The 22055-nt window shown below is 33.0% G+C and overlaps 2 protein-coding genes and 1 pseudogene across 2 annotated transcripts; 1 reads left to right on the top strand and 2 right to left on the bottom strand.

Moving 5' to 3' along the window:
* Window positions 1–581: 581 nt before the first annotated feature.
* On the bottom strand, window positions 582–5104 carry LOC120117668 (annotated as a pseudogene).
* A 1448-nt stretch (window positions 5105–6552) lies between these two features.
* On the bottom strand, window positions 6553–16116 carry LOC120117667 (potassium channel KAT3). The gene is made up of 13 exons (XM_039137907.1): window positions 15877–16116; window positions 12015–12230; window positions 11546–11707; window positions 11328–11385; window positions 10751–11068; window positions 9968–10207; window positions 9487–9585; window positions 9375–9407; window positions 8464–8649; window positions 8105–8182; window positions 7966–8032; window positions 7383–7523; window positions 6553–6906 (listed from the first exon to the last, which is right to left on the bottom strand). Exons 1-13 carry the CDS (start codon window positions 16059–16061, stop codon window positions 6803–6805), a joined length of 1887 nt encoding a protein of 628 aa, XP_038993838.1. The 5' UTR covers window positions 16062–16116; the 3' UTR covers window positions 6553–6802.
* A 3194-nt stretch (window positions 16117–19310) lies between these two features.
* LOC120117666 (two-on-two hemoglobin-3-like) lies at window positions 19311–21730 on the top strand. Its single transcript, XM_039137906.1, has 5 exons — window positions 19311–19725; window positions 19812–19942; window positions 20976–21120; window positions 21253–21318; window positions 21525–21730. The coding sequence occupies exons 1-5, from the start codon at window positions 19589–19591 to the stop codon at window positions 21559–21561; spliced, it is 516 nt and encodes a 171-aa protein (XP_038993837.1). The 5' UTR covers window positions 19311–19588; the 3' UTR covers window positions 21562–21730.
* The last annotated feature ends 325 nt before the right edge of the window (window positions 21731–22055 follow it).

Genomic DNA, 22055 nt, shown 5'->3' with positions numbered 1-22055 from the left:
ATCCTCTATAACATGAACTCAAGCTTAGCAAAGCATTTTGATGCATTGATTATAATTGGAACTACAGTTTCATATGACGACGCTAAAGCCACATTTCGTATCTGGAACTATTGTCTGAATTAAAAGCCCTCAAGTTTGTAGTGGAAGATAAGTCTTACTCTATATTACCGGGCATTTTGCAAGTGCAAAATAAACACCTCGGCATGTCCTCAGAGGGAGCCTCCCTGTCTGCTTTGGCACCATGGCATATTATCACAATTCACAACATTTTCTCCAATACCCTTTCTTCCCCGACCCCATCCATACTCTTTTAGCTGAGTGCAAACTTAGTTTTTCACTAAATTTTGACAAGCTGAGAACAGTGCCGGATGCAGGTAGTTCTTGGGATTTAATAACTGGTGGTTAAATAGTCTCTAGACCAACCATCCATCCATTAAAATGTAAGATCATAATAAGTTGCAGTACAATATACTAATAATACATAACTTTTTGCCAGTCAGGTCATTCCAGATCAAGACCACGAGTACAATGGAATTTAGATCCTCTTGCAGTAAAAATCTGACGCTCAAGGACTGCTCCAGTGATAATTTTCTACAACAGAAAGCTCATGCTTTACGAACAATAATATGCCTTTCTCGTTGATATTCAACGTCACCTCTCTGGTGCATAATTAGAATGGCTCTTCTTACCTGCCAAATAAAATAAACCATATTGAATCAGATGTTCAACAAATATACATACAACCCGAAAATTGGTATATTTTTTAACTAGTTTTCACTCTTCACTAAGAATACTAAAACTAAATTCTAACAATGACTGTTTTTAAGACAACTACTTACAATTGACTCATTCATCCCCATTCTAGTAAGATCATCAATCAGCCTTCTTTCTGATATGCGATTTCCGTTTCCCAGTCTTCTCTTTATCTGGTTCTCCGCTTGCTATATATACACCAAAAATTATTAACATGAGAAAGATCACAAGAGTACAAGAACAAGTTCAGAAAAAAATGTCTGCAAACCTTTATCTCATTGGCCATATCAGGCGAGATATTAATATGTTGGTTTATTCCAGAACGTGCTGCATCCATGGTGGAAACTTTGAAAAGGCTCAATGCTTCAGCTACATCACCTTCAGTGGCAACATGTGACCTGAAATATATTTCAACTGTTAAAAGGGGCAATTTATTCTATTTATATCAAAATAGGCACGTAGATATTTTTTATCAAATTACTGAAGTAGGTTAACTTCTATTTGAGTTTAATTCAAGCATTCACCATCTAACATGCTTTTGCTAGATCTGACGCTTACAATTTCATTTTTGCAAGAGCCTCGCTTAACCTTATGATGGCCTCCAGCTGCCTCACAGTGATGGGAATTGCTGCACTCTCTCCGGTCTCATTTGCTTGCTGCCTCATTCCCTACAACAGTAACCCATGTTGATTACTAATGTTAGTAAGCATAAAACTTGAGATCATTTGCAAATTAACTTCAGAGAAGTTCTCATGCTAATGGGTGTTAAGGGCTCCCTTGCTAGTTAAATTTAGAATAGAACTTAAAAAAAGCATTTATGGCTAAAGCTTGAGAATACCCTTCTGATATCAACATAATCACTCTGGAGTTTAGCACATGCAGCTTCTGAAAGGCGAGGATGGCATTCTGTTCGACAATATTGTATATACCTATAAAACTTAATTCAATTTAGCAGCAAATACAATGTAGCATACATGTTGGATATGTTCAAATACCTTCACTTTAATTATAAAAAATAAGAAGCCAATTTTTTTTACATATACCTTTTCAGCCAATTATCTTCTTTAGGAGTTCTACTGTCATTGGATGCTGTCTGAGCTGATGCATGAACTTTTATGACATGACTTGCTATAACCTGTAAAAGCTATAACCTGTAAAAGGATAATTGAATTCAAAGCCCTTGGTAGAAGCACTTAGAAGTCATGTTAACATTATGGGTCCTTTTGTTTTATCCTTGGAGCACTAAAACAGAAGAATTACTGTTTAGAAATCAAGAAATAACTTTTCTGACAAGCAATTTTTTAACTGTCATTGACCGATGAAATCTAAGGTGAGCAAAATAACCAGACTACCTTGTCTTGGTCATACATTCTGATGTCCTTTACAATGAAGATCAAGTCAAATCTTGACAGAATTGTAGTCTGCAAATCAATATTATCCTGTGCAGTCTTCAATGTAATTATATTTGTCAGTTGCTTCAAAGGAATACCAAGCATAAATTCGGGAAATTGAAAAAAATGGAAAAGTGTGCAGATACAGACCTTAAGATCGTCATAACGACCTGAAGGAGGATTAGCAGAGGCAAGAACTGAAGTTCTGGAATTGAGAACAGTTGTAATTCCAGCTTTGGCAATGGATATTGTCTGCTGCTCCATAGCTTCATGAATAGCAACCCTAGGCAATACAGAGAAAAAACCTCATAAACATCATACATAGGAAGGCCTAACAGGTTTTAAGATTAATTCAACTTACCTATCCTCTGGTCTCATCTTATCAAACTCTTCAATACATACAACACCTCCATCTGCCAAAACCATGGCTCCTCCTTCAAGGTAAAACTCTCGCTGACATTTCATAGATACATGAACAGTGTGAGAAACTTTTTTTTTGCTTTTAAAAGGGCACAGTAAAGGGAACTTTTCTCATGATAAAGCAACTAGTAAAGCAAAATTATCTCCACTAGATTCCAAAGCACACCAAGAACTTACAGAACTACTATCTCGAATAACAGAAGCTGTAAGACCAGCAGCTGATGAGCCCTTTCCAGAAGTGTAAACAGCTATTGGAGATGTCTTCTCAACAAACTTGAGAAACTGTACAAGGTAACCATTAAATAAGCACCAAATTGTGCGAGAAGGCACTAGAAGCTATAGTATGAAATAGCTCCAATTAAAAAATTCTTGATAAATACTCTAAAATGGAATGTAGAACAGAGCAAAAGGTGATGGCAAAGCAATAACAGTTCATTTCAGCAACATCAACTGTCAAAGATACATGTAACTAACCTGTGACTTGGCAGTAGATGGATTGCCAAGAAGCAACACATTAATATCACCTCTTTACTTCACCCCATCAGGCAAATTCTACACATTAATGAAGCAAGTTACGGTAACAGTAAATACTAGGAATATTGAAGGATGGAAGTTAAGGATGTGAAACTTACTTTCCTGGCTCCTCCAAATAGAAGACAAGCGTCAGCCTTCTTGACATCATCGTGACCAAATATAGAGGGAGCAATCTTGGAGCAATCTTGGAGCATATGACTTTATATGTATCTGATTTGAAGCAAATTTTTTGAATTCTTCTACCTGCAAGTAATATGTAGATAACAATGATGATGACAAAGGGAATCCATCGTAAATTCAGTTTAGACATTGGGAAGAAAAATCCAGTTGATACAAATTGAATTAATCAACTCAGTTCAAAAATAAGTTGCAAGCATAGTAACATATCAATGACACTATCAAGCAATATAGTCGATGCAAATTCAAAAAAAAAAATATGAACCAATCAGAAATGATGCAATAAAGTGGAGATGTGACTTCTTACGTAAACAATAATCATGATCACTCAGATATTTACCTCTTCTTGTGTGAAAGTAGCAGGTCCTCGGGAGCTTGCTTCACTTGTCTCTTCCATTCCCACTACCCTGATATAAGGCTGTCTAACTGCAACTGCACCTTTATGGCTGCATAAATCAGATCAAAATAGTTAGAAGAGAAATAAGAGGCTAACTATAGGGTACAATTGTTTGAATCAGATGTCAGTCCACTGAAAGCAACATATTCCCACTACCCTGATACAAAGACATTATGTCTTACTTTGTGGATAAATTGACAGCTTGAAAGATGCTATAAATTCCCATTATTGTCAATCTCGAACCAGGTACAATTGTTTGAACCAGATGTCAGTCCACTGAAAGCAACATATTTCTCGGAAGCTCACCAGTGGGTACATCCTTCAAATTTAACGTGAATGCATATTCCAATCAATTCTATAATTTGTTTTATACATTATTGCTCTTGAAAACAAAATCGTTACCTCCGGGTTCTCTTGCAGTTTCAAGGTTTGTTGATCAACATACTTGCTCCTATCAGCCACGGATCAGTAGGGCAAGCTTCTTCTCCAGGCTACAAATATTCCATAACTGCAACCAAACCTCTCATACTAAACAAGTAATATTAACAACTCAACCTTTTATAAGGAATAAACCTGTGGAATATGGTCACATGACCGCGGAACAATTGCCCCACCAAGACCTGGACGGCAGGGAATCGCCCTGGTATTTTTACAGTTCTTACAGATTAAATGCACATAAGTAGCCTTGGCCTTAATCCTTGAAGCAGCAATTGTAATTCCGGATATCTTAACCAGTTTTGATATATATTGAGCCTAATAAAATAAAATAAAATAACAGAAAAAAAGAGTCGGAAACTGAAAATAATCCATTCCCTTCATACCAATAGATCAAACAAATCCCAACCAATTACCTCAAGTGAGCGCAAAGAAACGGTATCCTCCTTTGACGTAAGCAAAATTTGAACCTCACCCGTCTGTGGCTCCACCATTTCCCCTGAATCTCCCGCTAGTTTCATCTTCAAACCCCCTAAAACCTCCGCAGCCGCCTTCTCAAACTGCACCAATTATTAAGAAGAAGCAACCTTAAGCTAAAAGAACAAATTTTGATAAAATTGCTAAGAGAAGTTCGTCAGAATATTTTACTAAAGGCAGGTAATCGGGCGGAGCGGAGCGAATTAGGGAAGGGAGATCGGAATCGAATGAGAGAAGGTCCTCGAGATGGACCAGTAGGAATTTAGGATTATTAACGAGGCTTTCTCTGTACGGGAAAACGTTCTTCTTCTTTTTAAAGTTACTGATGAACTCCTTGAATTTGAGAACAGAGTGGCGGCTCGTCGTGGAGGATGCGGCGGCCGCTTCCGCTTCCCCGGAGGCTTCCATGAATTGAGCCTGATTGCTGTAGTAAACCGCTCCTTCGTCCCATCCCGACATTTCCTTCTTTGCTTTTCAGCTTTGATTACCGTCTCTCACTCTCGTTGAAAATGAAGAAGACAATATCATTCTCTCAGAGCCAACTTCCGTCTTTGTTAATTACCACAAGGGTACTCCTTGGCGGGAAGGTTATTTTGTTTTTTGCGGGAAATGGCCTCGCACGTGCTTGGGACATGCTATATTGGAGATTGTCATGTTAAGTGACTCTAATGGGCTTAGCTTGTCATCTATTCCCCCAATCCTCGAGACCCAACACAAAAATCATATCATACATACGTTAAACAAGTTTACAATCACCATTCTCTAATATTACACGTCTATAATATTATACGTCAAACAGATAGCACTATGTCGTTGATCCATTTACCGCCTCAAGTACTACATAATATAAGAGGTAAAAAACACATGGGAAATTGTGAAATACGGGAACAAATAAGGGAGGTAAAAGCAAAGCATTAATTGCCGCCAACTGCCAAAGAATTTTAAGTATATTAAAATTGCTCCTATAAAACGGATAAAAACCTACTCATCTCTCTCATTTTGCTCTCGAATTCAAAAATTAGCGAAAGCTAGTTGATAAACTTCGTCATCTCAGGCCGATGCAGAGTCTCCTACTCCGCCAGCCTCCGAAGTTCATGGTCCATTCTCTTCCTCAATTTCTTTATATCATTCAATCCGCTCGTTACTTCCATTTCGTTTCTAATTTCAAACCACGTTGAATACTTCCTGTTATTATGTGATTGATTCTTATTTGAAGTCATCGCATATTTAAAAATTCAGGTTGAAGAAAAGCATTTAGTTATTATTACCTGCATAATTCAAATTGTCTAAAAAAAACGTTGTGAAATGTGAGGATTTTCGTTTAAATCATTATTTAGTCGTATATTCTATAGTTAATTTCCTGAGATCGCTTGTCATCCTCGTAATTATTAGTGACTTTTGGATACTTTCGAGAATTACAAATTTCTTTCCAATTAATGCATTCTTATTAACTTATTTTACAATGTTATTTTCTCAGATCTTGTAATTTTCCATATGCAATTAGTCATTTAACTTACAATAATTTTCATTTAAACAGTGCTGATATGTCACTGCACCTTCAAATGACAAGGGGGGAATATGATTTAAATGATAAGGTGAGTAAATCTTCTATGTAACTTTCATCTGGTGAATAACGAGATATGAAACTTATTTTTGAAAATTTGTTGATTATTATTCCTACTTTATCTAAACTTCAGCCTTCTTCTGAAGATTACACCAGGAAATAGATAGTGTATTATTGTATATCCACAATCATGTTTTTCTATATCGCTCTACCGGTACTTTTTTTGTCTTCACTCTTTTCGTTAGGTTCTGGTAGATTAATTTAACATTAGCTTGTTGCAAACACTTTGCTTCTCATAAATTACATCATGTTTACCTTTTAATAAAAGTTCTGCAGTGAATTTGATCAAAACTCTGGAGGAATAGTTGAAGAGTTCTTTAAGAAAAGCTAGGAGGAATAGAAGGAACAGTTATCAGAAAGCTGCATACACTGTTTTTAACATATCGAATAAGAGATACTTAAAATTGTAAGCTCTATAATTTACACTACCATCTTCCCATTATTTTTATGGAGAACTTAATAACTGAAGATGGGTCAATATTGGGTGTAAATAGACACTACACTACCATTAGTATTGAAGCATTACTTCTGACACATTTAGAAACATCACTTAAAACAGATAAATGCTTGGAAAACAGATCAATTCTTAAACATTTAAAAAATGAATAAGTGATCATTCTCTCTCAGAGCATTCAGTTCTTCAACTTCTGAGCCGTCAGCCACAAGAATAGTGCTCCCTCTTTTTCCAAATTTCTTCTCTGTATTAACCAAATATAAACAAATTCAGTCCTTGCACCAGTGCCCGCTTCCCCCCCCCCCCCAACACCCCACCCCACCCTACCCTCTTTTTTCATCATATTAGTGTATCCACTAACATGTTTTCTCTTGATGGTTGTTAACTTTCCAATCATATGAATCAATGAAAATAACTTTTCTAGAATTTGATATATTGTATGCTTAGTGGTTTAATCTGTGTTGTTGTGACTTGAAGTGGAAGTCTCTTGTATTGGTTTAATAGGCTTAACTTCATGTTTGATGCGTCAAGATCAAATCTTTCAGCATTTTTTCATGTACTTGATTATTTCTCTTAGGAATGAGTTTTAGGTGTGTTATATATCTTTCTATTTGTTCCGTTGTTTTCATTTTTTTTCCATTCATATAAGTCTTTTAGCATGTCAAGTGGAAGTTAGTAAACGAATATTCACTTTTTAAGAAGATTGTTGTTTGGTGATACCTGCTAGACTGAAGAGGTCTTCAAGTGAATCAGGCAAATATACGAGCTTTCCCAACCTGTCATTAGACGTTCCTTCGCTCGGATAATGCCCATGAATTATCACCCGGATGGTGGTTGCACCATTGGAAGTGTCTGTTTTTCCTGCAAACCGGTAAATTCATTAAGTTGCAAATACCTACAGTTATAATGAAAAGAACTTATATTGGGGTTTATTTGACACATTGTTTTGTATTGGTATAGGCGTATAGCATGCTGTGCAATTCATGATATTGAACTTATAGGTTGACTAGATGTTGAAAACTAATGTCATCGGCACCTTAAGAAAATCATTTCTGGATATGGAATTTCTATCATCCGAGGCATATGATAGACTCACTTTTTTCCCCTCAAAATACCAGATTGGTTCATATTCTCAGTTATGTTAGTCAAGAGTGAATGTGTTATTAGGTTTTATGAATTATTGGTTTAAAATATGGTTTTTTGGCTTTGCATCCACATTTTGGGTGGGCTTATCATATGATCTGGATGGTTTGTGCTTGAAATTTCTCTATTTTATATCCTTAGCAATGGAGCTTTTATTTACCTTCTGGATTTGCATCTGTGGAATCCAATGTTTCTCTGTTTTGTTGATCCTCATTTTGTTCCAGAGGCTGCAAAGGAACATGATAAAATTAACCTGCTTACATTTCTATAATTGGTTCAACTTTACGATGAAAACATACCTGTTGATTCTGTTCTTCGAGCAATTCTGTTAGGAAAGGAATCTCCTGTAGGATGTCTTCTTTTAAACCTTTCAAGTACTGTGAATAGAGGAGTCGGATTAAAGAGGTGCCTTGAATTTATGGACAAAATTATGTATTGTCCTTGAATTGATTGTGAGATTTCATTGCTTACTTTTATCCCAAACCAATCATTGAACTGTTATTCTAATTTAAATAGCTATTAAACGTTCTTGGCTAAAACATTATCCCTGAAAATTTCCTTTCATTGGTAGATTGCATCCCTTTTGAAATTCTTTTCCCCTAAGAGTCTAGAATCGACTATAAACTGCATCCATATGGAGATTATGAAGTTTACAAACCTTCATGAAGTTAGCAATAATAATCTTTCCATCTTCACTCTGTGGTTGAACCATTTGTTTGAAATGGTGATGACTTATCCTTATAACCTGGGAGAGCCTCTTAGTTCTCACTATGAAAGGTTGGGGAATATTGAAAATTACCCCAATTTCTCCTGCCATATCTGCAGCTCCAAGTTTTGACAAAAACTGGAAGAAAAGGAAAGGCGGGAACTTGGTATAAGACAAGATATGGAAAGAAAGAAAGAGAGAGAGAGAGGTGGTTTACTTTAACATAGCAGGTGTGGCATGTGTTATGCCTTTTTCACTGTTATAATCTCAAGTAAGTAACTCTTATATTATTAATAAGCATTTGGGTCTCTTGATCAACTATCAGAAGGTCTCTTCATGATCATATGTTGTCTTTTCTCATCTATGGTATACGCAGCAATTTTTCATGTGCATTTTTTAGGCTAGAAGAAAAAGATGTCAATAATTGACTTGCTTGTATCTACTATCTACTTTCAGTTTGATATTAAAACAAGGCATCCTAACTGTGTTCATCTTTAATCAATATCTCTGTTACAAGGTGAAAATTGTAGTACTCTAATAGAGCCTACCTCCAGCCTCCAAAAACATTAGGAAAACCAAAAGCTAAAAGAAAATCTGTAATTGTTGCTCCCTTCCCATTTTTCTAAGTCAAATGGGAACATTATTTATTTTTCTGACTTCATGTTCTACTCTCGTGCTTGATGCATATTTAGACAGGATAAGGGAATTTGACCTACAATGACGTTCAAAATGCATGTAAAAAGTTGAACATACTCGTATTAGATACATTCTTGTATTTGAAACTCATACCAACACAGGGAATAGTATGCTCTAAGTCTGTAAATGCAATCATTAGGAAATTATACACTTAGCAAAAGACATACCTGCTCTGTTCCGTTCTTGTATGTCAGCAAATCCTGCAGTTTCAGAAAGCTTAGGTTTTGCATCTCAGGTTAAAGAGTAGGCATAAACATTTTTAAAAGAATGATGATATACCACTGCTCCTGAGACTAGAAGGTAGAAATCGGTTGGTATTTCGTTTTGTAAAATAATTTCAACCTTTGGAGGAAAGAATTCTGCTTTCATCTCTGACACCTGTAAGAAGAAAATACTATGAAAACTAGCTTTGTGATATCATATCATATTTTTTTCTATAGTAATGTGGACAGATTTTGATCACCATTTCATGACTGTCAGACACTGAAACATTGGAATGTAATATTGTTAGGGTGAAAGTTTCATTTTAGGTCAACAAAGCATTGTCTAGATATTAAACCCAAATTTTGGAGCCAGGTTAACTAGAACTTAAGTTTGAGATCGGGTAGGATATTGGGTGAAGTATTTGGATACAAGGATAGGAGAACAAAAATCGTCTCACCCCGACCCCATCCCTAAACCTGCACCACAGATAAAATGGGATGCTCTAAATTTGGATCCTCCTTGTGACGATATATAAAAGAAACGGAAATATTGGTACCAGTTGAGAAACAAGGTCTTCAGAGACTCCATTGAATAGGTAACTTTTCTCGACTGTACGACGGAAGAGGTGTTGGGCAATGCTAGATCTTATTGCCTTAGGCAGGTCCTGCAGCACTTCCTCTTGTTGTAACTCTGCTGTCTTGAACTTGAGTTGCATGTGTGCCAGCATTTGTTCTCTCAACCCTTCTGGAAGTCTATTTTTGCTTGCATAACGCAATAACTCATTGATGGCATCTCTCTGTTTGTGTAAAAAATGACAGCATTGGCGATATACGAGAGATTGTTCATACGATAGGCAAAGCAAGAGTTATAGTAATGAAGTCCAATCCGTTGGGTTATCAGATTCCCTGATAAAATCATCTTTAGCCTATTTTTTCTTAGCTATTTCTGGATTACTACATGATGTGTTTTCAACTCTCAGAGATCTATATAGAAATAGAAATAGATAAGACTATAACAAACATCTCTTAGAGGTCCCCTATAATGAAAGAATGAAAAGCAAGCCATTATAACACTAAAGGGTTTCAATGGAAACTTCAAGTTCATATCGATCATGTGTTGTGAACTGAATTAACTTGCTTTCATGCTGCTAATCTAATTGCTATGTTTTGTTGAAATATTTGTGTCTGACACTCGTGTTCTACACATGGATAAGTGTATATCACCCCCTAAGGATCCTCCAAATAAGCGAAACATTTTTTGAAAATCCTAACCATACCCATATTCATATACTCGTACCCATTCTCTGTAAATGCAAGGAAAGCCGGGGAGAGAAAAATACCATTGCAAAGGTTCTGACAGCAGCATGGACGACAAGGTTTGTCATGTTACCGATTATGTAGGCAGTGAGACCAATGTTGAAAAGCATATAAAGCATGTTAAATATCTTTTCTCCTGTGTTCACCGCATGCAAATCTCCATAACCAACTGTGGTGAGAGTGACGATTGACCAGTACATGGAATAAGTGTAGCCTAACCACACACTTCTGTGCTTAAAATCTTCAACCACACTTCCGAGCCATGTGTTAACTGGGTGTTTGTGGTGCACTGCTAGAAAGTAATAAACGCAAGCAGCTGTGTGAACGGCAAATACCGTGACCTGCCATTTTAGTATATTGAATTTCACTTGGAAATTTTGGTTAGATGGGATTAAAGTAACTAGGGAACCATAATCAAAGTTCATATGTTATAAAATCGAATAATATTGGTGTAAACTAATAATATTGACGACGACTCATCAAATCTATCATATATTCGTTTTAGAATTTACAAAATTTTATATTAAGATTTAGCTTGCACCAATATTAAATGTATAAAAATTTAAGTAAAACAAGAAAAGGAGAGTTAATAATACGTACGCATACTAGTTTAAGGAGTCTCGTCCAGAAATAGCTAAATCGTGTGTCTTTCTCCAGCCTAATTAAAAAATTTATTTCAAATTTAAATTTATATTGATACAAATATTCTAAGTGTCATAAGTGGTAATTATGAAAAAATAAATAAATAAAGTACAGAAAATTAGTTTAAAACATTGCATTTAGGATATATAGTGTTGTTAAGTTGGACAGAATTTTACCTTTTGAAAAGTTCACTGACACGCCAAAGACGCCATAGACGAAGCAAGTTAAGAAAACCAAAGACTTCACCGTTGTGCCATCTTCCGGTAAAGATTCTGAATACGAGTTGAAATGGCATAGTAGATGCTACATCCATAAAGAACCAGGCTCTCGTCACATATCTGAATGATGAAACCATAAAATATTATTTAAATATTACAAGACAAATATATATATATATATATAATTTTACTGTCATTAAACTTTCGAACTTGTAATTATTTAATCTAAGAGAGATTAAATAGTTTTGTACTTCATAATTTATACCTTAGACCACATACGTGAGGACCTGTTAGTTTGTGTAAGACTATATTAATTTATATGGATTTTAGAAATATCGTAAAAATTTCATGTTAAGAATTAAATAGTATTAGTTAGGTAAACAAATTTATAACATTAAATTAATAGTAAATGAAGATTGAAGAATACCGTAAAGCAATTTTCTTGTGATCGTCAACGAGGAGATAAGTGGCCTTGTCTAAATAAGCAACGAAGAATGTGAGGACGATATCAATGGCAAAGAATAGATCTACCACCAAATCAATGACCAGTAGTCCCCCTCTTGCTGCTCTTTTGAAAGCTAACTCAAAAACCGACGCCCATGCTGAGTATAGCACTAGCGCTACCAAAAAAGTTTGCCACCATCTGCACCAATATCATTTTAACAAGTTGATCTCACACTTTAATTTTAAGATATTAAATCGAATTTAAATATAAAACAATCTAATTTTCAAGATAATAAAGATTGAATTAGATTTGAATTATAAAAATCGTCGTACGCATACCTAGTTCATCTTCTCTTTTCATAAGAATTTATTTTAATATTTTTATCATATTTAGATTTAATTAATTTATACTAGATCATAAATTTATTTCACATTATAACTACTGTATAATTTTAAAAAATAAGCAAATATTTAAATAAAATGATAAAAAAATATTTACAAATCTACCGATCTAATTGATTTTATCGATTTATATTTTAAAATAATAAACAACGAAGATAATTACTCACCATCAGTTCATATTCCTAAATTATGACCCATTTTGAACACCTAATGTAAGTCAAATCAAAACTAAAACAGGCAAAAAGGAAGATTAACGGCAGGGCAGCATACGGGAAAGTTCCCAAGTCCCAATAGCCAAAGAAACTCCCATCATATTTCAAGTGCATAAGAGATAATAAATCATGTTTAAATGATTTTTTAATTATCAATTAATATAGAATAATTATTAAAATTATCAAACGATTATAAAATATCATTAAATATTATTAAATTTATTGATTTTTTATAATTACAAAATAACGTAATATATATTTTATAATTGTTTAAAGTTTTTAATATTATCAACAACCAGTTGATCTAGTGGGATGAGGTACTAGAACCTTTAAGCAATGTTCAAATCCTGACATTTGTGAATGTAGCAAATTGGGTTGGGAGGGTCGTCCTTACTTCTGTAATATCCGATTTAGATTAGTTGATTAATAAATCGAAAATTAGTGAATATACCAAAAAAAACTTTTTGATATTATTTTATATTAAAACACACTCTAATCAAAATAATCATTTGAATATAGGTGAAAAATCTATAATACACGTTATTTGTATTTCAGACTACAAATCTCAAAAATGAAAACTTCATAATCATTTTTAAGAAGGGTAAATTATATTGCTTCTTGCTGAACTATACTCTCGTATTTTTCTCACTCAACTTTCAATTTTTTTAATTTGTTCACTGAAATTTAAGAATTGAATCAATTTGCTCACTCTGTTGTTAACTATTTAATAGTGTTATGACATTACACAATGAATAGCATAAGCATCAAAATGATGTCGTTTTGAAAAACTCAAATGATGGTGGTTGTTTGATCCCAAATTTCATTGGTCGATTCATCTCGACCCCTTAAGTCCAAATTCGGTGGTTGTTTCATCAGAAAATGTCTCAAAATCCGTGAATCTAGACTAAAACATTTCGTCTTCCTCACTTTTCATCTCAATTTTTGTCACTAAGTACGAGAGCTCTAAGGCAGGAGCTTTCCAAAAAGAGTTAATATGACACAAGAATACTTATCTATCGATCATCTATCTATAAAACATGCTTCTAACGTTCCTCCCTTGCAGCTAACTAATGGCAGCCCCTTTCTTTCTCATGTTTACCGTATTATTACTCTTCAACTAAATTTTTCGACCGAACGATCACCATCTATGACGATCGACGGTGGCCGACAGTGGCATCCGACCACCTTCAATTTTTTTTTATTTTCTCAATTATTTTGTATTAAAAAAATAAAAAAAAAATGACACGTCATCAAAATGTTAGAGAGATAAAGGTCAAGTGACCAAATTGATTCAATTTGTAAAGTTCAGTGAGCAAATTAGAAAAACTAAAAGTTGAATGATGAAAATAAAAGAGAAAATATAATTCAGTGAGGAACATGCAATTTACCCTTTTATCGTATAAATAGTATGTGCAGAAACCATATAACCCTATCTAGCCATTTCTCTAACCATATTTCATTAGAAATACATATATCTACCATATAAGCTATAACCTATTCTATTAATGATAGCGGTTGGGGGCATATAAACATTTTCTTGTAGCCTACATCAGAGACAACTAGAATTTAATGATAAGAGAAGGATTTTTAAAATTTTAGAATGTAATAAATTTATAAAATTTTAAAGAGAGTAAAAATAAATTATTAATAAAAAAATATTTAAATTATATAATAATCTAAAATTTTTAGACAATACTGACATCTCTATCTGCCCTATACTCGATCAATCTCTAGCCTAGATTCCGGTGCCTAATTACGAGATCCGCAATTTAAGAAACTTTAGCTTTTATTGAGGGCATAAAGCATCTCTAATCTCTTTGCCTCCCGCCCCTCCCTTCTTTTCCTTAATTTTCGAAGATAAGATGTGAATCAACTAACCTAAACTTCAATTCTATTGTTTAGTTTCGGTTAAAATGTAGTTTAAGGTTTTATGATTTGTCAATTTTTCTGAATTTGAATGGATTTTTACATTGATTCTTAAGTTCTTTAACCATATTAGTCCTTGTTATTGTATTATGTAAGTTAATTTTGGGTCTGTTTAATAATACTTTTTAAAAGTTTTTTTCACTTAAAAAACTCATTTTGACCGTAAAATCAATGTCAAATGAATAAAAAATGAAAGAAAAAAATTAAGGTGGAAACGATTATTTCAAAGCAATCGTAAAACCTAAGATTTATAGTTTTTTCATTTTCAACTTTACGTTTGGAAACAAATTATAATTGTACTCTTACTAATGTATAAATTCCACTCAATTATGTATTTAACTTATAATTTCATACTAACATCCTTAAAAATCTAATTTATTATTTAATAATTTATTTTAATTAATTAAAAGCAATAAAATTCATGGTTTATATATTAAAATATTAATAGAGAATTATTATAAAATATATTTTTAATTTACAACATAGTATCTATAATAGATATTTTCTCTTCAAACTCACTTTTTAACAGCAATTTCGAATAGTTAAAATTTAAACTACATTTTTATACAACACTTTTAAAAGTTTATTACTATAGCACTTTTAAAAATCACTTTTAAAAAAATATACCAAACTGACCCTTAATTATGTTATTTAACACCGTTCACTCAAAATATGTATATAATAAAAATAATAGAAACTTGACATGTGAATTTATCATCAAGAATAAATATTCATAATAAAATGGAATTCAAATAAAATTGATTTATTTTAAATAATTAATTAAAAACCCTCTTTATTCGACTAACTCTGGAATTAAAGGAGAAAAAAACCGAGTGTAATCTAGTTCTCTAACAAGCTGTGGATGCACTTTACCATTTCAGTTGGACGAATAAATTTACTTATATTTGCTCCATTACCAGAACTATCATGCACTAACTCATAACTAGCCCTTCATTCGTCAAATTAACTGGCTAATTAGATTTGACGAAAAATAAACATACCTTGTTGATTTTTTTTGGCAAAAAAATAATAGTGTTAACTATTAAATTATAAATTTTGTAAAAAAAAAAGAGAGTTTTTAATTGTTTAAGCAGGACTAAATTCCAAACTTCACTAATACACAAGGATTGATGTCATCTTTACCACGAGGATATTCATATTAAATTAATTTGATTCAAACTACTCTAATGGCGCCACATATGCAAGCTGTCCAAGTATTCTTGAAAGGCAAGAAAAAGATGAAAGCTTGAAGAGTAACGGCAGTGAGAACATATATGGCAATAAATCAAGAATAAATTAACTTACCGGTATCTATGATCGTAAGGAACGATAACGTATTTCTTGAGGTTCAAGTATCCGTCGTCGACGACAGTTCCAAACGCTGGCAAGAGACTACTCGAAACGGTGGCCAAATTCTGCATCTCGCCGCTTGACCGTCGCCGGAAAAGTAACGGTAACGGCGATGATCCTACATCCGTCATTGTCGCCATGACCTTTGAGAGTCTGGAGAGATCAAAACAAGGCTTCCCTAGCTGCTTGTTGATTTGTTTATTTAAGCGATAAGTCTTGGGGCTTAAATAATTAGAAATGTGAGGAGGGAGAAAATGTCTTGGATTAAGATCATTACAATATTATGGAAAGGTGACAATGAGCTTTCTGACTTTGAGATTCATATTTTAATTAATGGGTTTGATTAATAAAATAATTTAGTTCGATTTTGGAATTTGAAAATTCGATACAAATGGCAAATTTAAGCTCTCGGAGTTGGAAATCTTACAATTTAAAACCAATTGATGACTCTGTTGTTCATTGAATTTTGCAGCCTCTCTACTCTCTACTTGTTGTAATTTGTAATAAAATATAATTTAAGCAATTCCTTTATTGAAACGTAGACATCTTCGCGGGCCTGGGTCGGTTACATTTCGAATTTTTCTATTGGGTACAACATGTTAGAGGTCTCAAAGTTTACGAACAAGTGGTTGTTTTAGCCATTGAGTCTTTAAAAATTATAAAATAGTAATTAAAGGTATTAAATTATTATAAAATTACCATTATATTATTTTTATAATAATATTTGATAAACTGAATAATTTCATTGTAATAATTTCATCATTTTAATGATCATTTTATAATGTCACAGTAATTAAGTTTAATGATTAATATAAGCATTTGATCATAGTTTAAGGATCTCTAATGTATTTTACCCTTTTATGTTTTACATAAGTCAAGTTGATTTAAAAAAATCAATACATCAGATTACAAATATCATTATATATATATTAACGATAATTCTAAAGATTGTATTTAAATACTTCTTAGCAAGATTTAATGCCAAATGCAATAACTGGTAATTTTACACGAGTCTAATTGTAGGAAAATTTAATTAATGATTTTTTAATTTTATAATATACAAATGTTTGGTGCACAAATATATTTTTGGAATTGAATACATAGATAATTATTTGAAATTAAAATTTAATGTACATCAAACTCATCAAATGATTTCAACGGTTAATGTTTGTTATTTTCTTTAGAGGTATTGGATTCAAACAGCTATGTGACAGTAAAGTATGTACGCGTTGCCGATAGTTAAGAAAAACAAATATTATATGGTAATCACTTTCATACTACTAAAACTAATTTAATGTCGATCAAAATTAAAATAATATTATTTGTTTTATATTATATACTTGATTAATCGTAAGTATTCGTTTTTAAAATTTACTTATTTCATAATTTTGATTTTATTTGATGTAATTTTTTTATTATTTTGACTTATTTATTGTTTATAATTTTTTTAATAAAGTTGAATATGATAAGTTGATGATGATGATAATAAAAATACTGGTACAGTTATATCAATCACACGTCGCGTTAGTGCTCGCATGCAACAAAACGTTAGAACGAGTATTTTTGTACAAAATTGAAGGTTGCAACATGTCGAGTTTTAATTGGATAAAGGCCACCGGAGGCCGCAACTTAAAAGTTGGTGCCTACGTGAGCTTCGACGTGTGAGGAATATTGACTTTTTGGCTCTCTAATGTGGGTAAAGTGAGGTGACATTTCGGTGAACAATAAACAACAACTGCCTCTAGTTGATATGATTAAAAATGTGACATATATGTTTTATTTTGAAAATAAATTATATTAGTTACATCAATTAAATTTATGAAATACATTTATAATTTCATATTAAATCTAAATCAAATAATTAATTATAAATTAATTTAATTATATCGAGGGACAGAGTTAAGATATTAGTTCAAATAAATATAATTAATCATAAAAAATAAAATGATAAAGTATAATTTACCATTAAAAATTAAAAGATATAATTTGATATTTACACATATATTTTTTTAAATTATAAAAAAATAAAGGGCAATGACCCCCTGGGACGAGGAATAGCTTCATCCCTGATTATATCTACATAAACTATAAAATTTACTGAAATTATTTTTTATATATTTTTATCTGTTAAATCAATTTAATTAAAAATTAGATAAAAAAGTATTATTCTTCAAGAATGACACACGATTTTATATCAAAGAGTGTGAACTTAAGAAATTATATTAAAGATATAGAGGTGCAAACTTATAAAATTTTAAAAGATAAAAATTTAAATAAAAAATAAAAAATTCAAAATAATATCTAAACTAAATGAAAATTTAAAATTTTAAGAGACTGGAATTACATTCACCAACACTTCTCAATTCATCTTGTTATTATGTCTTACAAGTTTATTAGACTTGGGTTAACTTCAAAATCATACATTAAAAAAAATATTTAAATACAAATAAATAACTAAATAAGAAGATAACCCACCTAGAGTTGGAACTGGACAGCCTCGATGATGTTCGCATATTGCAGAATAAGAGAATACAACAACGAACGTGGAGTATCGTACTGTATATCAAAGAGGAAAAAAAAGGACTGGAGTACACGCTCTTCCGAACAGTAACTGAGTGGCCGACCTGCTAGCCAAACATGCGAAGCCAACAGACCTAGACGTACACTGGTTAATCAACTCACCACCGGAGGTGGCTAATCTGATCCAGAAAGAAGAAACATGAGATAGTTGAACGCCGAAGTCCATTCTCTTTGCTCAACAAAAAAAATAAAAATAAACTATAATCAGATATAGTGATTAATTAAAATAATAATAAAGACAAACTATAAATAACTCAAATCAAACCAACTGTGTTGTTGGATTTAGACCATGTGTTAATTTTCAGGCCATTATTTTACAAACATAATTTCCTTTTAATATTATATATCTAACTAAGCTATTAAAAAACCTAAGATAAGATAAATATAATAATTTAATAATAAAAAATATTCATTACATATAGTAAAGTTTAAATTTTATTAATTATAAATCTTAAAACTTAAAATATTAAATATTAAATTCTAAACATTCTACACTATAAGATTTAAATCCTAAAATTTAAAATAGCATATAAGAGTTAAACAACCAAATATAAAATTTTAAAGTTTAAAATTTTATATTTTATTTGTGTCAAAAATGTTCTTTAATAATTATACGCTCATGTAATATTAAAATTTAATTTATTATACAATTTGACTAATAAAATGTAATTATATTTTGATTATATATTATTTTTAATAATAAAAATTATAATTACATAATAAAATCATCATCAATCAATCAATTTAACAGAACGTTTTAAAGATTCGATTCGATATATAAAGAAACTCGCATCGTTAATCCATTGGTCCATCTCTGATCTCTCATTCCCTTGTGCTGTCGACATTATGAGCTAACTATGCATGGGCTTCATAAATACAATACCCAAATACCCAATCCATCCCTCCAATTCATCACCCGAATCCCAAACATTGGTCCGGAGATTACTCATTCTTTCAACCCAAAGCGTTCCCTCCACGCGACCTCCACCAGGCACGAGCTGCTTTTTTATATAGTCAGCTGAGCTCAACAACAACTCAGATTTAACTCCATTACTCAGTTGCGTTTCCAAGATCAGACCACAGTGAAATGCAGTCATTGCAGGAAAAGGCTTCGGCTTGGAGCGGCGTTGATGCTGCCGATGCCTTTGCCATCGACGAAACTAATTTGTTCCAGAAATTGGGACTCCAGACTTTCATCAACCTCTCTACCCATTTTTACACTAGGCATCTTCATCTTCTTCTTCGTTTTCTTCCTTTTCTTTTAATGGGTCTTTTTGGTGATTTTATTGATCGTCTGCGTTGGAAATTAGGGTGTATGATGATGAAGAGGAGTGGTTTCGATCAATATTTGCTAATTCCAAGAAAGAAGAGGCCATTCAGAACCAATATGAGTTCTTTGTGCAACGAATGGGAGGGCCTCCTCTTTATTCCCAGAGGAGAGGTTAGAATTTCCATGTTTACATTTCTTTTGTATCAATTTTATTATCCTTTTTTGCGTGTATGTCTGTGTGTTTGCTTATATTTTCAAATCTTCCTGGTTGATTTGGAGCTTGTTTTATTAACATAAGAATTCAAGAATAAATAATTGAAAGGAAAGAGCTTTGGGTAAGTATTGGAATAGGGAATTTCAATTATTCAACAGTAGAAGAAGTTGAATCCTTTCTTGATTGACGAGGACCAGAGCGAGTCAACATAAATTCAATCATACCCTGGTTTGGCCTTTTCAGGAGATCGTCTTTAACGAAATGTATGCTTAACTTATGCTATTCGGTTGGAATTGAGTGTGAGTACGAATCTGGCCATACGTTTGTCGTGAGCATGTTCAATATGTTCTAAACTTTTCATGTACTTGCAGGAATATTTCCCATATTCATGCTCATGCTAGGATATGAGTTCGACACGAAAGTTGGATAGAATACTTGGATTGATATAATGCTTAACTGACTTACAAATCAACCTCCATGCAAATTGTAACCTAAAATATTTTGGCAGTTACATAGTGTTCTTGATTTTGATACATTAGGGTAAACAAAGAGAAGGGATGACCATCTATCGTTGGGACTTGGATCATTCCCTTAATTTTAGTGTCAAGTTCTGGACAATTATGTGTACTTGATAGGAATAGGAGAAGGGATTCTTTAATATTACACTCTTTAATAGCTATATGTTTAGTCTTCCTTTATGCAAGTGATAGAAGGATAAATTATCCTTATTAAAAACTCCTTTATGCCCATAAATCAAGGAGAATATTGTTTCAGGCTACTAGAAAGAGTTCTCATTGTTATTGGAATCAAGGTAAGTTTTGGGTACTATTAACAATTTAAGTTTTTGAGGATCATACTCCCTCGCTTGCGCACACGCATATGGATATGTGTTGAACATAGATACTTCAAAGAAAATAAAGAGTCTGGATAACATAGTTTTCCTGTCTTTTTCTTAACAATTTGTTGAGTTCGTCTTACACTTCTTGGCAGGCCATCCTGCATTAATAGGACGTCATAGACCATTTCCAGTCACTCATCAAGCTGCAGAGAGATGGTTACATCATATGGAAAAGGCACTGGAGAGCACCCCAGACATTGATGCTGATTCAAAAGTCAAAATGATGAATTTTTTCAGGTAACGTAACATATTAGCTCTTCTTTAATTCTCGTGCTTCCTTTGCATATGTGCGTGACAGTGAATGCTTGTCATCTTATTGTTGTTCAAATTCATGATGACATTATATTGTCTCTTCTTTTTGCTTTTCAGGCATACTGCTTATTTTCTTGTGGCTGGAGATGAGTTGAAGAATAAAAAACAAGAACCTTCATGTAAATGCAAACATGGGGGCTGCAAATCAGCTGCACCGTAAACTTAACTTAGTAACAGGAATTCCCCCATTCCTCTGTTGGGAGAAACCATGGATATTACCATCTATGAAACTCCTCAGTATGATAGCGTTGTATGAATAAAATCCCGAACTTTTTGCAGAATTTACTTATGGAGATGAGTTGAAGAATAAAACAAGAACCTTCATGTAAATGCAAACATGGGGGCTGCAAATCAGCTGCACCGTAAACTTAACTTAGTAACAGGAATTCCCCCATTCCTCTGTTGGGAGAAACCATGGATATTACCATCTATGAAACTCCTCAGTATGATAGCGTTGTATGAATAAAATCCCGAACTTTTTGCAGAATTTACTTAAGATATTGATGAAAATGTTATTGGTATCATATTTGATCTGGATGATTTGCCCCCAACTTCATAAACATCAGAGTAGGTACGAGAATAGTCCGACATTGTCTGAATAGCCACGAAAGGCGAATGTTAATACTTCTCTCGCACGTGAATATCTCCGTAGGGAGTGCTTGGATTGGGAGTGCGCTTGTGGAGTAAACGAGATTTTCTCTTTCAAGCTATAACGAGATTCAACTATAATAAGTTGTTGGATGCTTGGATGTATTGCTTTAGATGAGTCCCAAGCTTATCAAATTGTGAATACCTTGTACGACGTTTCATTAGAAGCCATATAGAGTACAGGGATAGGAGGGTCGAATAATATGCATGAT

Source organism: Hibiscus syriacus, unplaced genomic scaffold (assembly GCF_006381635.1).
Source record: "Hibiscus syriacus cultivar Baekdansim isolate YM2019G1 unplaced genomic scaffold, ASM638163v2 tig00110321_pilon, whole genome shotgun sequence".
Classification (NCBI taxonomy): Eukaryota; Viridiplantae; Streptophyta; class Magnoliopsida; order Malvales; family Malvaceae; genus Hibiscus; species Hibiscus syriacus.
This window is presented reverse-complemented; position numbering and strand designations above follow the sequence as displayed.

What these genes read in the sequence shown, in the direction of transcription:
- LOC120117666 (XM_039137906.1), top strand. Translation starts at nt 19,589, where the DNA reads ATGCAGTCATTGCAGGAAAAGGCTTCGGCTTGGAGCGGCGTTGATGCT. An exon ending in AAAATGATGAATTTTTTCAG is followed by an intron (nt 21,121 to 21,252) that starts GTAACGTAACAT and finishes TTTGCTTTTCAG; the next exon opens with GCATACTGCTTATTTTCTTG. An exon ending in AAACAAGAACCTTCATGTAA is followed by an intron (nt 21,319 to 21,524) that starts ATGCAAACATGG and finishes ACCTTCATGTAA; the next exon opens with ATGCAAACATGGGGGCTGCA.
- LOC120117667 (XM_039137907.1), bottom strand. Translation starts at nt 16,061, where the DNA reads ATGGCGACAATGACGGATGTAGGATCATCGCCGTTACCGTTACTTTTC. An exon ending in GACTCCTTAAACTAGTATGC is followed by an intron (nt 11,069 to 11,327) that starts GTACGTATTATT and finishes CTAAAATGGCAG; the next exon opens with GTCACGGTATTTGCCGTTCA. An exon ending in TTATTGCTAACTTCATGAAG is followed by an intron (nt 8,183 to 8,463) that starts GTTTGTAAACTT and finishes CTCTATTCACAG; the next exon opens with TACTTGAAAGGTTTAAAAGA.